This window comes from Xyrauchen texanus, chromosome 46 (genome assembly GCF_025860055.1).
Source record: "Xyrauchen texanus isolate HMW12.3.18 chromosome 46, RBS_HiC_50CHRs, whole genome shotgun sequence".
Classification (NCBI taxonomy): domain Eukaryota; kingdom Metazoa; phylum Chordata; class Actinopteri; order Cypriniformes; family Catostomidae; genus Xyrauchen; species Xyrauchen texanus.
In genome coordinates, this window is record NC_068321.1 from 6075794 (window position 1) to 6088335 (window position 12542).

General features: G+C 37.6%; 1 protein-coding gene across 1 annotated transcript in view; it reads right to left on the minus strand.

Moving 5' to 3' along the window:
- Positions 1 to 251: 251 nt before the first annotated feature.
- The window catches only part of LOC127638539 (ankyrin repeat and BTB/POZ domain-containing protein 2-like), a 62272-nt gene continuing 49981 nt past the window's right edge, over positions 252 to 12542 (minus strand). The window contains exons 8-18 of the mRNA XM_052120104.1: positions 12201 to 12302; positions 11682 to 11778; positions 10642 to 10777; positions 10234 to 10508; positions 8924 to 9099; positions 8577 to 8682; positions 8330 to 8432; positions 8132 to 8222; positions 7966 to 8034; positions 1501 to 1614; positions 252 to 1197 (exon numbers count right to left, since the gene is read on the minus strand). Coding sequence (XP_051976064.1) covers positions 994 to 1197; positions 1501 to 1614; positions 7966 to 8034; positions 8132 to 8222; positions 8330 to 8432; positions 8577 to 8682; positions 8924 to 9099; positions 10234 to 10508; positions 10642 to 10777; positions 11682 to 11778; positions 12201 to 12302 — 1473 coding nt within the window. The 3' untranslated portion in view covers positions 252 to 993. The remainder of the gene's footprint in view (positions 1198 to 1500; positions 1615 to 7965; positions 8035 to 8131; positions 8223 to 8329; positions 8433 to 8576; positions 8683 to 8923; positions 9100 to 10233; positions 10509 to 10641; positions 10778 to 11681; positions 11779 to 12200; positions 12303 to 12542) is intronic.

The following is a 12542-nucleotide window of genomic DNA, read 5'->3' on the forward strand; positions in this document are numbered from 1 at the left end:
AGAAGGTGGAAACACAGTCACATGTTTGTATTGAACTTTCAAGCGGTTTACACTCCTGTATTTATAATGTGCATATTGGCAATCACAGTATTTATGGATTTTGACACACTTTTCTGCAATTAATTGAGCTCTAACGTTTTTACATAAATGTTATAAAGTGTTTAAGAAATGTAGCATTAAATATGAAAATCTCCCATTTGAGTACCTGGCAAAAAACAAATGACACAATAGAGCTAAATACAATTTGAAAAGCATCTCATTTTGTCTACATGGGAAAAAGAAAGTGATACAGGTTTGGAACAACATGAACATGAGTAAATGATAACAGAATTTCATTTTTTGTGTGAACTATCCCTTTACGGAAATGCAAATTATTTGCAGTGTATAAATCTAAATTACTCATAAACTATATTTTAGAGACATATGATTTTAAGACAGAAAAACAAGATTTATTTATACATCATTTTATTTGCTTGGCCATAAAGCAAAGATAAAAATGCAACTTAAATAATCTCACATCTTTAATTAGAAAATGTCCTTTTCTTCCTCCATTATAAGATATATCTATAATAGCTTAAAATAAAAACAATTATGGAGAAAAAAGTAAGAGAAGAATACGCTCTAGTCTCCCATTTCAGCCAAACTCTGTACACAATGGCATCTATTAAAGAGTGGGAAGCCTGTTGTCCATAATTTTGACACAATCTTAGTTCTGATAGCTTCAGCCACACAAACGCTGCAGCATTTAATAATGTAATTACACTCTTACACATTCTTGCATTGTTTATCACAAGTTCCCATAGCTTGTGTGCTTGTGATCATTTTGATCATTCATGAAACTTTCTGCAAACCTTAACTTCAGTCAGTCCATCATTGTTTTTTGTTCAACAGCACTTCCTTTTCGTCTTTCCTAAACATGTATCGTAACATCAACACATCCATGTCCTTTTCATCTTTATTGTGCATTTTCTTGTATTGTCCGCTCCTTTCGTTCTACACATGAGAGGTGACCAGCAGTGAGCGTAGTCTGCTAACTAACATTCCCTCCAGCTCTTCCAGAAGAGAGCCTTTTCCAGATGCGCTCTGTGTGCCGGACACCAGGATCAGCGACCGGAATGCATCCTTCTCCAACAGACCTGCCATATTTTGTAGGAAATAACCCTCACAGTATGTGCTAAGCTCCACTGCACCATGAGCCTGCAACAAAAATGTATTTAAAAAAAAAAAAAATATATATATATATAGCACAATTTAAAAAGTTATTAAAAGTTAATGGAGAGACATTTTGGAAGGAACAAAAACAAAATAATTATTGCTCACTGTAATTCTAACAAAATGTTCCTGTGTTAATCTTATAAAGTACCTTGAAGTACCATGTAAATATCACTGTAACATGGTACCACTGCAGTACTTTTGTTATAAGGGTATTGCGTTGGTTTAGTTATTACTCTATTTTGCATTTCAGAGTAGATGCAGTACACATACGATGATATATTTTACCTTAGCAGTGTGGTAGATGTTCACAGCATTGTCAAGGTCAATGTTCTGCAAGCAGAGTATTTCACAGTGCCGCTGTAATGCCCCAAGCTGGAACAAACTCGCTGCTGACAGCAACTAAAGAAGGCAGAGGAGAGAATATAAGGTCTGTGTGCAAATTATTTAAAGTTAAAACACTAGGATTAGCAGGTTAAAGAGTTAGTTTCCACCAAAATTAACATTTTGTCATCATTTGCACACCCTCATTTCCTTCCGAACCCATATGACTTTCTCTCTTCCGTGGAGCACAAAATGAAACATTTTAGCAGAATGTCCAAGCTGCTATTTTCCATGCAATGACAGTGTCACCACCATAAAGGGACCATAAAAGTGGTCCATAGGATTAATGAGCTAGTGTGTGAACTCTTTGGAATTAGCTGGTTTGCTGCAGTAATTGGTCATAACATGTAATATCATCATCATCAAAATCACAAGTTTAGAAAAACAACAATGTGCTTAAGTGAAAAATGTTGGTTGAACACATCCCATTTAAAATTCACAGTGCTGTGGATAAAGTAAGTGAACCTTTATAATAACTGGTTGATCCTCATATGGCAGCAATAACCTCAACCAAGTAGTTCCGGTAGCTGCGGATTAGACCAACATTGAGAAGGAATTTAGGATCATTCTTCCTTACAGAACTGCTGCAGCTCAGCCATATTCTTAGAATGTTTGGTGTAAACGGCTCTCTTCCGGTCATTCCACAGCATCTCTATTGGGTTAAAATCTGGTTTCTGACTTCCACTTTTTCACTCCAAAAGGTGGATTTTCTTTTTTGAAGCCATTCTATGATGGTTAGGGTCATTTTCCTGCTGCATCTCTCAACTTCTACTGAGCTTCAACTAGTGCATGAAAAAGATATGTTAACCAGTTCTAACTATTTCTTAAAGTCTTTATCTGTCATTCTAGTGTTCTTTTACCTCATTGGACATTCTACGATGTGCCCTTTGAGTGATCTTGGCTGGATGGCCACTTCTAGGGAGAGTAGCCACAGTACTAAACTGTCTCCATTAACAGACAATTTGTCTAACTGTGAACAAATTAATATCTAAGCTCTTTGAGATAACTGTGTAACCCTTTCAGCCTTTCAGCTTCTGATATCTCTATTTTTATTTTATTTTTGCTTGGCATGAGCCATGTCAGCAGATGCCTCTTGTGAATAGCAGACTCAAAATGTTTGAGTGCTTTTTATAAGTCAAAGTAGCTCTAACCCACACTTCCAATCTCAAGTCATTAATTGGATGCCAGGTTTTCTATCTGCTGGCTCTAATTAGCTTTTGTTGACATCATTAGCCTAGGGATTAACATACATTTTCCACAGAACTGTGAATGTTAAATGGGATGTGTTCAGTAAAGACATGATGAGATCACATTTTATGACCAATTAATACAGAAAACCAGATAATTCCAAAGGGTTTACATACATTTTCTTGCCACTGTAACATAATGTGATGAACAGACTAACATACTGTATGCACTAATGTGAATGCAAATCTTCTAGCAACGCAATCTCGATTTTGTGCGATGTTGCGTTTCAAAATGTGTCGGAGCGCAATACTTGATATTGCCGCAAGGGGCGCTATAGCGAGGTTAGAGTGAATTATCCGCTTCTACGGTGAGTTTTTCTTTTAAGTCAACTACTGTCATGGCAGAACAACAGTTTGAAGGGAATATAGCAGAACAACGAAGTTTAAATTGATATATTTATAGCAACTTTCCATAAGATTGGTACGACGGTTGGTGACGGCTGGATTGTGACTGGAGCGCTGATGGTAGGAAGTAGCGTAGACTCCGGAAGCGATCCGGAATGGATGAAATGGTGGATGCGGATAAAGAAGGAAATGCATGTAATGAATGGAAGGTGGTAGAAGCTAGGAAAAGAAAGAAAAGTTGGGGACAAATATCAGAAACGGACAGTGTAAAGCGTAATCATCTGGCAAGGAGGAAGAAAGAGGAATTTAAGATATTGATGAAGTTTATTACAGAGTCTGTAAATATCATCAACACTTTGAAATGAACAAAAGCACTGAAAGAAATAATAGGGACGATTGAAAGTGTTAAGACATTAAGGGATGGTAAAACTATGCTGTTTTGTAAAGACGGCCCTGGGAATTAAATCACTGGTCGGGCATAAAGTAGTATGTTTAATCCCTGAAGAAAAGATTTGGGTTAAAGGTTTGATAATGGGGATTCCAACCGATGTTCTAGTTGAAAAGATAAAAAGAAACATAACTGTAGCTTCAGTAAATGATATCAGACGGCTGAAGTGTGTCAGAAACAATGTAAAGACAGACAGCCTCTCAGTGGTATTAAACTTGGATGAGAATAAGTTACCTGAGAGGGTATACATAGGATCTGTGAGCTATATGGTTAGACCCTACGTTCCACCACCATTAAGATGTTATAAATGTACAAAATTCGGACATGTAGCAGCTGTGTGCAGAGGCAAACAGAGATGTGGAAGTGAGTATGAATATGGCAAATGTGAGCAAGGTACAAAAACCCTAAGTACTGTAATTGCAGAGGTGATCATAGTGCGGGATATGGAGGTTGTTTAGTGAGGAAAAATGCAGTGAAAGTTCAAAATGTCAGAGTGGAAGAAGGAATATCATACGCTGAAGCTCTCAAGAAGGTAAAACGGACAACCAAAGTTATAGAAGCTAAGGCAACAATTCCTCAACAAAAAGTTAAGTAGCAAGAACAAAGTAAAGAGAAAGAAGTGATTGTAGATAAAGTGTAATTCTTGGCAGAAGTGGTGAATTGTTCTGCCCAAACCGAAAGTAGGACAGAAAGAATTAAAATCATTATCAGAGCTGCTGAAAAGTACTTGGAATTAGAGGATGTTAATGTAGATATGATAAATGAAAGGCTTAAGATTCAAACAGTCAGACAGTAAATACTCAGACAGGTTCATAATGGTGATTACAATCTTGCAATGGAACGCAAGAAGTTTAATTGCCAATGGACACGAATTCAAGAAATTCATAACAAACCAAGAATTTGGTTCTGACATTGTGTGCAAGAAACATGGCTAAAACCACAATTAAATGTTTTAATGCATGGATCCAATACAATTAGAAGTGATAGACATAAAGAAAATGGTGGTGGGGTAGCAACATTTATTAAACAAGGTATTGGGTATAGAATAGTTGAGGTAAATGGGGAACAAGAGGTAGTGGTGGTGGAAATTTGGGAAGGATCACGGAGTATTAAAATAATTAATTTTTATAATCCATGTGACAATTTAAGTAAGGATACATTAGAAATATATATATATATATATATAAATATAAGGAATTATGTCAAAATGAAATGGCAGAAATTAGTAATTCTATAGAGGATGTAGAAGCTTTTAATTATAATCTAAGTGAAGTTCTTCGAAGAATAGTAAATGTGATAAATGTGGTCTAGAAGAATCAGTAGAAAATGTCATTATAAAATGTGATGCATATGAAAGAGCAAGATTCCATCTAACTTGAGCTTTAAGATCTCTGGGAGTAAATGATGTGTCACTTCAGGTTTTGTTAGGAAATGGCACAAAGCAATCAAGAATTTATCAAGAATGATTTAATTTCTTAAAAGATACAAGATTGATCAATAGAATATAAGATAGTTTTTTTTTTTTTTCACTTTCCAACCATTTAGCGCTCCACACTCCAATCCAGTAGGTGACGGGAATGCACCATATAAGTTGGATTGCCAACCGCAATCAGAACAACAGAAGAAGAAGTAATCAAATTCAATTAAGCAATCTTTAACTAAATTTAGTTTTAAAAAAAATCTGAGATATTTTAAAGGAGCAATATGTAACATTGATATCAAACATTTAAAATGGGTACTGCAGTCCAAATTCAAATACTGGAGAGAGTTGTCTCCCCAGACTCAAAGCTCACAAGTTTTGCCAGGTTGAGGACACGCAACAGAAACAAGCACACTGGCAATGGCAAGCGACGATCCTTACACTGCAAGCGGATCAGCTAATGTATACGTTTGCAATGTTTTTATTGTTTGCAAATTATAAACCAGCTCATGTGTATTTTTAAAACTCTGTCAATGTTAGCTAGATGTATTGCTGGCTTACATGGCTGCAACGCACTGTGTTTGCCAGCTGGCAACCTGGGGTGTCGAAATACTATTGGGAAACGGGCAGTGGGCGGGATCACACAGGCCAAAACACAAACAGAAATTCCATCCAGAACGGACATTTCATAGTAGAATATACTGTCTGTAGCATTGTTTTCAGAAAAGACAGTATTTCAACTTAGCATGTTTTCTAAATCTCTGATAGAACAGTAAATATATGACATATTGCACCTTTAAGTTTTACTAATTTAATTTAGTTAAAGATCACAATATTCAACTTTCAAATGCATGAAATCATAAAAAATAGGCTTCTTACAGTAAAAGGCAGGACATTCATTTTTTGGACATGTTTTCCAGAACGTTAAAGCATTATAGTTTAATGTTTAAAGGATTGTTCACACAAAAGTGAAAAATATAATTTCAATCATGCTAACAAACCAGTTCATGAAAATTAATATGAATTTCTTATGATTAATTTTAGTGTGATATGTGTGATCACGTCAGGAAAATAGTGAAATTCCAGGACATTTTGCATCCCAGAATGGAATAAAATTTTTCCAAGACAGAAACCAGGATGATCCTGGAAAATCCTGGATGAGCGGCAACACAACACAAGCATATGCGCTTGTGTATTGGGGGAATCCCAGAGTTTTACTTTAGAGGGAAACCCCACTATTAGAAATTGAAGAAAACAAACACAGCAACAGTACTGGAATATCTGGAAATAAAGCAAAGCAACGGAGAACAGCAAAGTCTTTCTCGGATGCCATGTTTGCTATTTACACAAGTGTTGCGGAGAAATGACATTGCTATGGAGAATGCTGCTTACTGATTGAGCCTATACAGTGCATGTAAACCAGAATGCTGTTTTCTCACAATAACCCGCTTTCTGGTGTCCATGTAAACGTAGTCAATAACACATCCATCAATCATCCTTTGAGCACCAAGGTTTTTTATGACACAGCAACATAAGAATGGCCGTTAGTATGTCCAACCAAATTTAAGCTTTGCAATCGAAGAATGACATTATTGACGTCAAACTTGGTGCTAAACCTCTTTGTGCGCCATGTTTGAGTATATGCAAATCATATTTGAGTGTGTATAATGCCATACTGTCTAGTCCTCACACAAAGATATCTGGTTTTAGGAGACTTGGAATATAGTGCACAAGTTGTCTGAACTACATTTCTGGTGCTCGAAAAAGCTCAGATATCTTCAGAACAGGGTATCAATACTGTGTAGCAAGATTTGTACAGATAAAAAGCATTTAAAAGTAATTTATAATAAAAATCACAACGGTGGATGGACAGTATGTCTTTTCATAAAAATTGTATCATTGTGATCCTAATGATCCAAATACATAAAGAGCTCAAGCATGGATTTTGGACAAATGATTCAAAAGTTCAATGCAAAAATATAATTTTTTGGAATTTCTTTAACAGAAGGGGCCTCTGTCCCCTAACTTGGCACTGTCCCCTGAGATCATGGAAGCAGTGATGCATACCAAGTTTCAGTTTGATTGGATAAACGGTTGCTGAGATACGGTTTGACTTCAAATTCCGTATGGAATAATTCATTAACGATTGTGAAAATCTACAATTATTTGATAACTTTTTGTGCAGCTCAGTATGAAGATCATCTGAGACAAATTTGGGGAAAATTGGAAAAGATTTGTAGAAGTAGCTAAAAAGATTTTGCAATATTGCGTGATCAATACAGTATACGCAAATTAGATTTGAGAGTGAATAAAGGCATACATTTAAGTCTATTCCTCACATAAATCTATCATATGGCATTTATAGTGCTTTCCCATCCTTTTAGGAGCTCAAAATTGTCCGTCACCAGTCATTTTCATTGTTTGTAAAAAGGTAACATGAACATTTATTAAAGCATCTAATTTTGTGTTCCATAGGAATAAAAAAAATTAAAGTCATTCTTTTGTAAATGATGACAGAATTGTCATTTTAGGTGAACTAATACTTTCATCTATCTTGTTTCATTACAACTGCCTTAAAATTACTAAAATATCATACTGGCCAAGAAGAATAAATCTGAAAAGATAGTGGAAGATTACTGTTAAATTATTGCAAGAGGTTCCACTGCATGAACGATACCGACTAGTAAATATTGTTAGTATTGTATTTGAAGTGGAACTTCTTGAGTGTTACCTGCAATAATTCAAGTTTAAAATATCTTTTCAGTTGTATCCTTCTTGGGGGAAACTAGAGTTTCACTGGCAAAGTATGACCGGGGATGCATTGCCAAGATCATATCTGCCTTGTGACCCCTCTATATCGGAGTTGTTTGCTCTAGAGTCTAATTTGGACTGTACTTTGTTTATCTTACCTCCAGTAACTCTGAGACGCCCATCTTCAGCGTCTCCGTCCCGCCGCAGTACAGGTATGACATCATCATCTGGATATACACAATGTGAAAGTAATTAAACTCTGATTTGATCTTGGAACACTCTGTTGCCACATGGCCCACCGGGCGAGATTTCATCTGATCTTACCTTGAAGACGTTGTACTTGATGTTGTTGATCTCAATGTTCTTGCGTGGTTGACTGCCGTCAGACCCGTTTTGTGCCAGCAGAAATTTGAACCTGTTCCCAGAGCAGAAAACACCCTTTATTCATTTCTGACACTTTGTGAAATAATTGTTACAATTATAATTAGAAGTGGTGCTAGCTAACAAAGATATCAGGCTCACCTCTCAGATGCTGTTAGGAGCAGAACACCATGAGCGTAGAACGGTTTCTCCTCTACTAGGAACGTCACGTCAGACATCTCCGGATTGTTCAGGAAGTGAGGGTCTGCGGAAAGAGACATTTTAGAATTCAGATCTACTTAATAGCAAGATTATTCATTTTAATGAAAAACAAGTAGCAAAAATCTTAACTTGGGATGGGTATTTTATCTAGTCAAAAATGAGACTTTACCAAGATGGAGTCATTTACCAAGTTGAGCGGAGAAAGCTGCCTTCTTTTCCACGATAAGAGGAAGAGGAGCAGGACCATAACAACGACTGAAAATGATGCCCAGCTGCTGGATTATAGACTCATTCTACAGAGAGATTAAGGGAGAGGTCTGGTTACCTATAATATACCATGTAATTATAACAAGAATCAAAGAGCCAATAAAGGCCTATTCACACCAAATTTGTATAAAAAAAAGATTTTTCAACAAGTCTGCAATATCAAACTACTGATCTTTTATTTTTGTATTTGTAGGCTTGGTCATTTACAAAGAAAAATAATAAAAAATGTAATTTAGTTGTAATGGAGTACTGCATCAGTTTTAGTACCTTGCTGTTTTTCAGTATGTTAAACATCAGAGGAAAGCCAACACAGACTAGTTCCTCACAGTAGTCTTCTTTGATGGAGGTGAAGTCTCTGAGGAGGGATAAAGTCACTGCAGCTCTAGACTTCTGCTGAGCGCTGCGTAATGACTCCAGCCACACGTGCAACTTCCACGGTACTCCTGTGAAATCAAGCGCAATACAAACTGTCAGTGAATAATCAAATGCTTGCTAGATATGTAAACTTTAAGTAACAAGGGTCAAACAAATAAAACAATAAATGTATGGTAACACTTTATAACTAGATTTTTACATGTGAAGTCTACTGTATACAATAGTCAATGCACACCTTCAATGCAAGTCTAAGGTTTTTTTCTTTTTTTATCTGCCAGCCAAAGATTGTAAGTCTGATTGTTTAGACAAGTAATAGTGTATGGTAAACAATCTGTAAAAATTATACACATTTTATCCAATTAGCTGCCATTCTCTCTTTTTGATTTAACTCGTTAATTCAGTTCGACAGTTGTACACTTATACAGCTGAGCTTGCCCCTGCTGAAAAAAGTTGGTACTTCAAGCTCGAATCGCTCCAATGATGATTGTGGTGAGCAGGGAGGAGCAGAGCGGCATCTGGGCAGAGCGAGGCCGGGAAGATAAGTGTGGAATGACTTCCACCTGCACGCCACACCGGCCTCACTCTGTCCAGACGCCGCTCGGCTCTGCCCTGCTCACCACAATCATCATTGGAGCGATTCAAGCTTGAAGTACCACCTGTTTTCAGCAGGGGGCAGTAAGCGATACTCCAGTTGTATAGGCGATGCTCAGCTGTACAGCGAACAAACCAAACTCAGGAGAGCACAAGATGAGAATGCATTCTTGTGTTCACGGCTGGACGGAGCGCAATTCTGAATGCAGGGATCTCAAGGTGTTCTTTTCTACGTTTCTAACTACATTTAAATTGACAGCACGACCTAAAAACACAGTTTATGACGCAATGCAAACAAAGTGAGATGCTCCAAATTCGTCCGTTAGACGCCTGTGTACATTGTCGTGTCCATAGAAAAGCCGTCAAACAGATTATCAAATTCAATTGCAAAATGGATTGCTGAGCACTGTAGGCCAATGATAGACTTATGTACACACTTTGTACAATTGACATTGCAATTCTGCTTCATAACCCAAGGTTAAAAGTTGTGCAAACCCCTTTTCAAAATTACAAGTATGTAACATTGATTAAACCAGTGTAAAAATTGGCCTTCACCTAAGATGAAAAATACTTTAACCCAGGGATAAGCATAGTGTGAAAAGCTAACCTACCCAATGATCTGAGTTCCATGGTGACGTCCAGGTATCCGTGCTCAGCACTGTAGAAAGAGGCCTCCTGCAGAGCTTTCATACGTGCCTTACACAGCTTGGGCAGGGTACCTTCTGATGCCAGGCTGAGGTTAGGTGACAGTGGAGGAGGTAAACGGTGTCCATTCTGGCCAGACGATCTTGTCTCGCACTCCACACCCTCCGCCAGGATCTCCTCCAGTGAGAGCACATCATCCCTAACCTTCTGTGGCTGAGAAAGGAGCTTCCTCAACACATTCCTGGAGAACATGCATAAGATGTGCATTAATTAATAGATAGATTTATCACTCAAAAGTTAGTATGGGGTAAGTGTGTACTTGAGCCATGTGTATTAGTAAGAGCTGTTCCAGTCTTCAGGGGGTGATGTTGTACCTATGGCCATGGGCTGCAGCGTGACTGAAGCAGTTCATGTCCTCATACAGCGATGATGTCAGTGTGTTGCCATTCTGCGACCTCAGCAGGGGATCCGCACCCCGCGCTAGCAGTAAACTAACCATCTCGTAATTCCCTGTGAGATTGCAAAACATGAAGAGATGTCCAGAGGAGAAGTTAGGACAAGGAAAAGAGGAAACAGATGGTGAAATCATAAGTATCGGGATAATAAATGACACAGTACCACAATAAAAGAAAAGAATACAATACATGATTATTACTTTAAAGACCTTAAAAGGGGTCAAGTCACGAGGAATCAAATTGTCCTTCATCATGTGAGGTAAAAGAGTTCAATGTACTATAAAAACATATTAGAACTTTCAGAACTGAAAACTTACTATCTTGTCCAAAAACGACAGAAACCTGAAATAATAACATATGACCTCCCGCATTTACATTCAACACCATCTACTATGTGTTCAGAAAATTGGCCAGCTCAGTCTTGATGATGTAACAAGGATGAAGTAGAATAGACACTACAAGATAGATGGTAGTAAAGTCTGCCAAAACTGTGCTTCTCCTGGCTCTGCATATCCTTCTGAAGTATCCCAACATTGGAAGCATGTATTTGAAGTTTATTTTTAACAAGACCCCTGATCATTTGAGTCTGATCTTAACAGTTTAAATGACACATGTTATGTGGACCTTGAGGAATACCTGTTGTTAGGGTTGTGGCACTATGAAACCTCTGTGCAAACTAATATTTATAACCTCTCAGAAATCCTAATAAAGAATGTCCCCACATGTTTAAAAGGTATAAAACCCAACACAATCCCTTAACTGTGACACACGCTGCCAAAATACATGTTCCTGACCCAATTCAGTCAACTCTAGTTGTTTGTGCCTGTACAGCTTGGCTTTGGTCTGCCAAGACAGGGCCGTATTTTTAGGGATTTCTGTTTTGGATGGGAGTGACAAGGCTGCACTGGCAGGCAGTAAATCGACGCTGCGTAATGATGGGGCGAGGCTGTGGTACTCACCTGCTGCTGATGCCAGCTGGAGAGGTGTCTCTGCGCTGCTGTCCTGTCCGTTACGAACAGCTGCTCCCTCTACGTTTGCTCCCGCGTCTAGGAGAAGCTAAGGATACAGACATGTGGTTATGTAAGTCATGACCTATACACATATCAAATCTCTATTGACATTAAAGACAGCATGAAATCATAAGCGCAGTTTTCTTGCTAGTCTGTTAAGGGTGGTATTATGGGACAATCTCAATTTAGGAAGCATTTGATTGGACAAAATCTGTGTAATGCAAGATGAGTCATTAATACTTTTGGTCAGTATTCATAGAAGAAAAAGTACATTTTAAATGTAGCATTTAGCATTTTGATACCTTCAAAGCTAACAGACCTCAATTTAAAGCTACAAAACTACAACTTTGATTTCAGGGGGTCTTGTAACACAAGGATAACAATGTATAATTTATGGTCATAACTTGAACAGAGTAACTGATTTAAATTAAGTTGAGCAAAAATGAAGTATAATAAGTAGCTATTTACCTGCACAACTGATATATGTCCATGTAATACAGCAAAGGTCAGCGCCACCCAGTGTCGGCTGTCTGGGTGGACTGAGGGGTGTTTGGGAGAGCACACAGGGACCTAGACAAAAAATACCATCAGCTTTAGCTCTGAGATTCATACACGACCATTGTAATGAATAAAGGCCTAGTCACGCTGTCTGGATTTCTCCAAGAAAACATTTATGACAAGATTTTAAAATGAAACATTGCATCCCTACTAGGCATGTGACGGCATTCTGTAATATGGTATATCACGGTAATTAACATACCCGATATTGTTAGCATCGGCACTTTAAAATACAGTAAATAATTCTAGTTA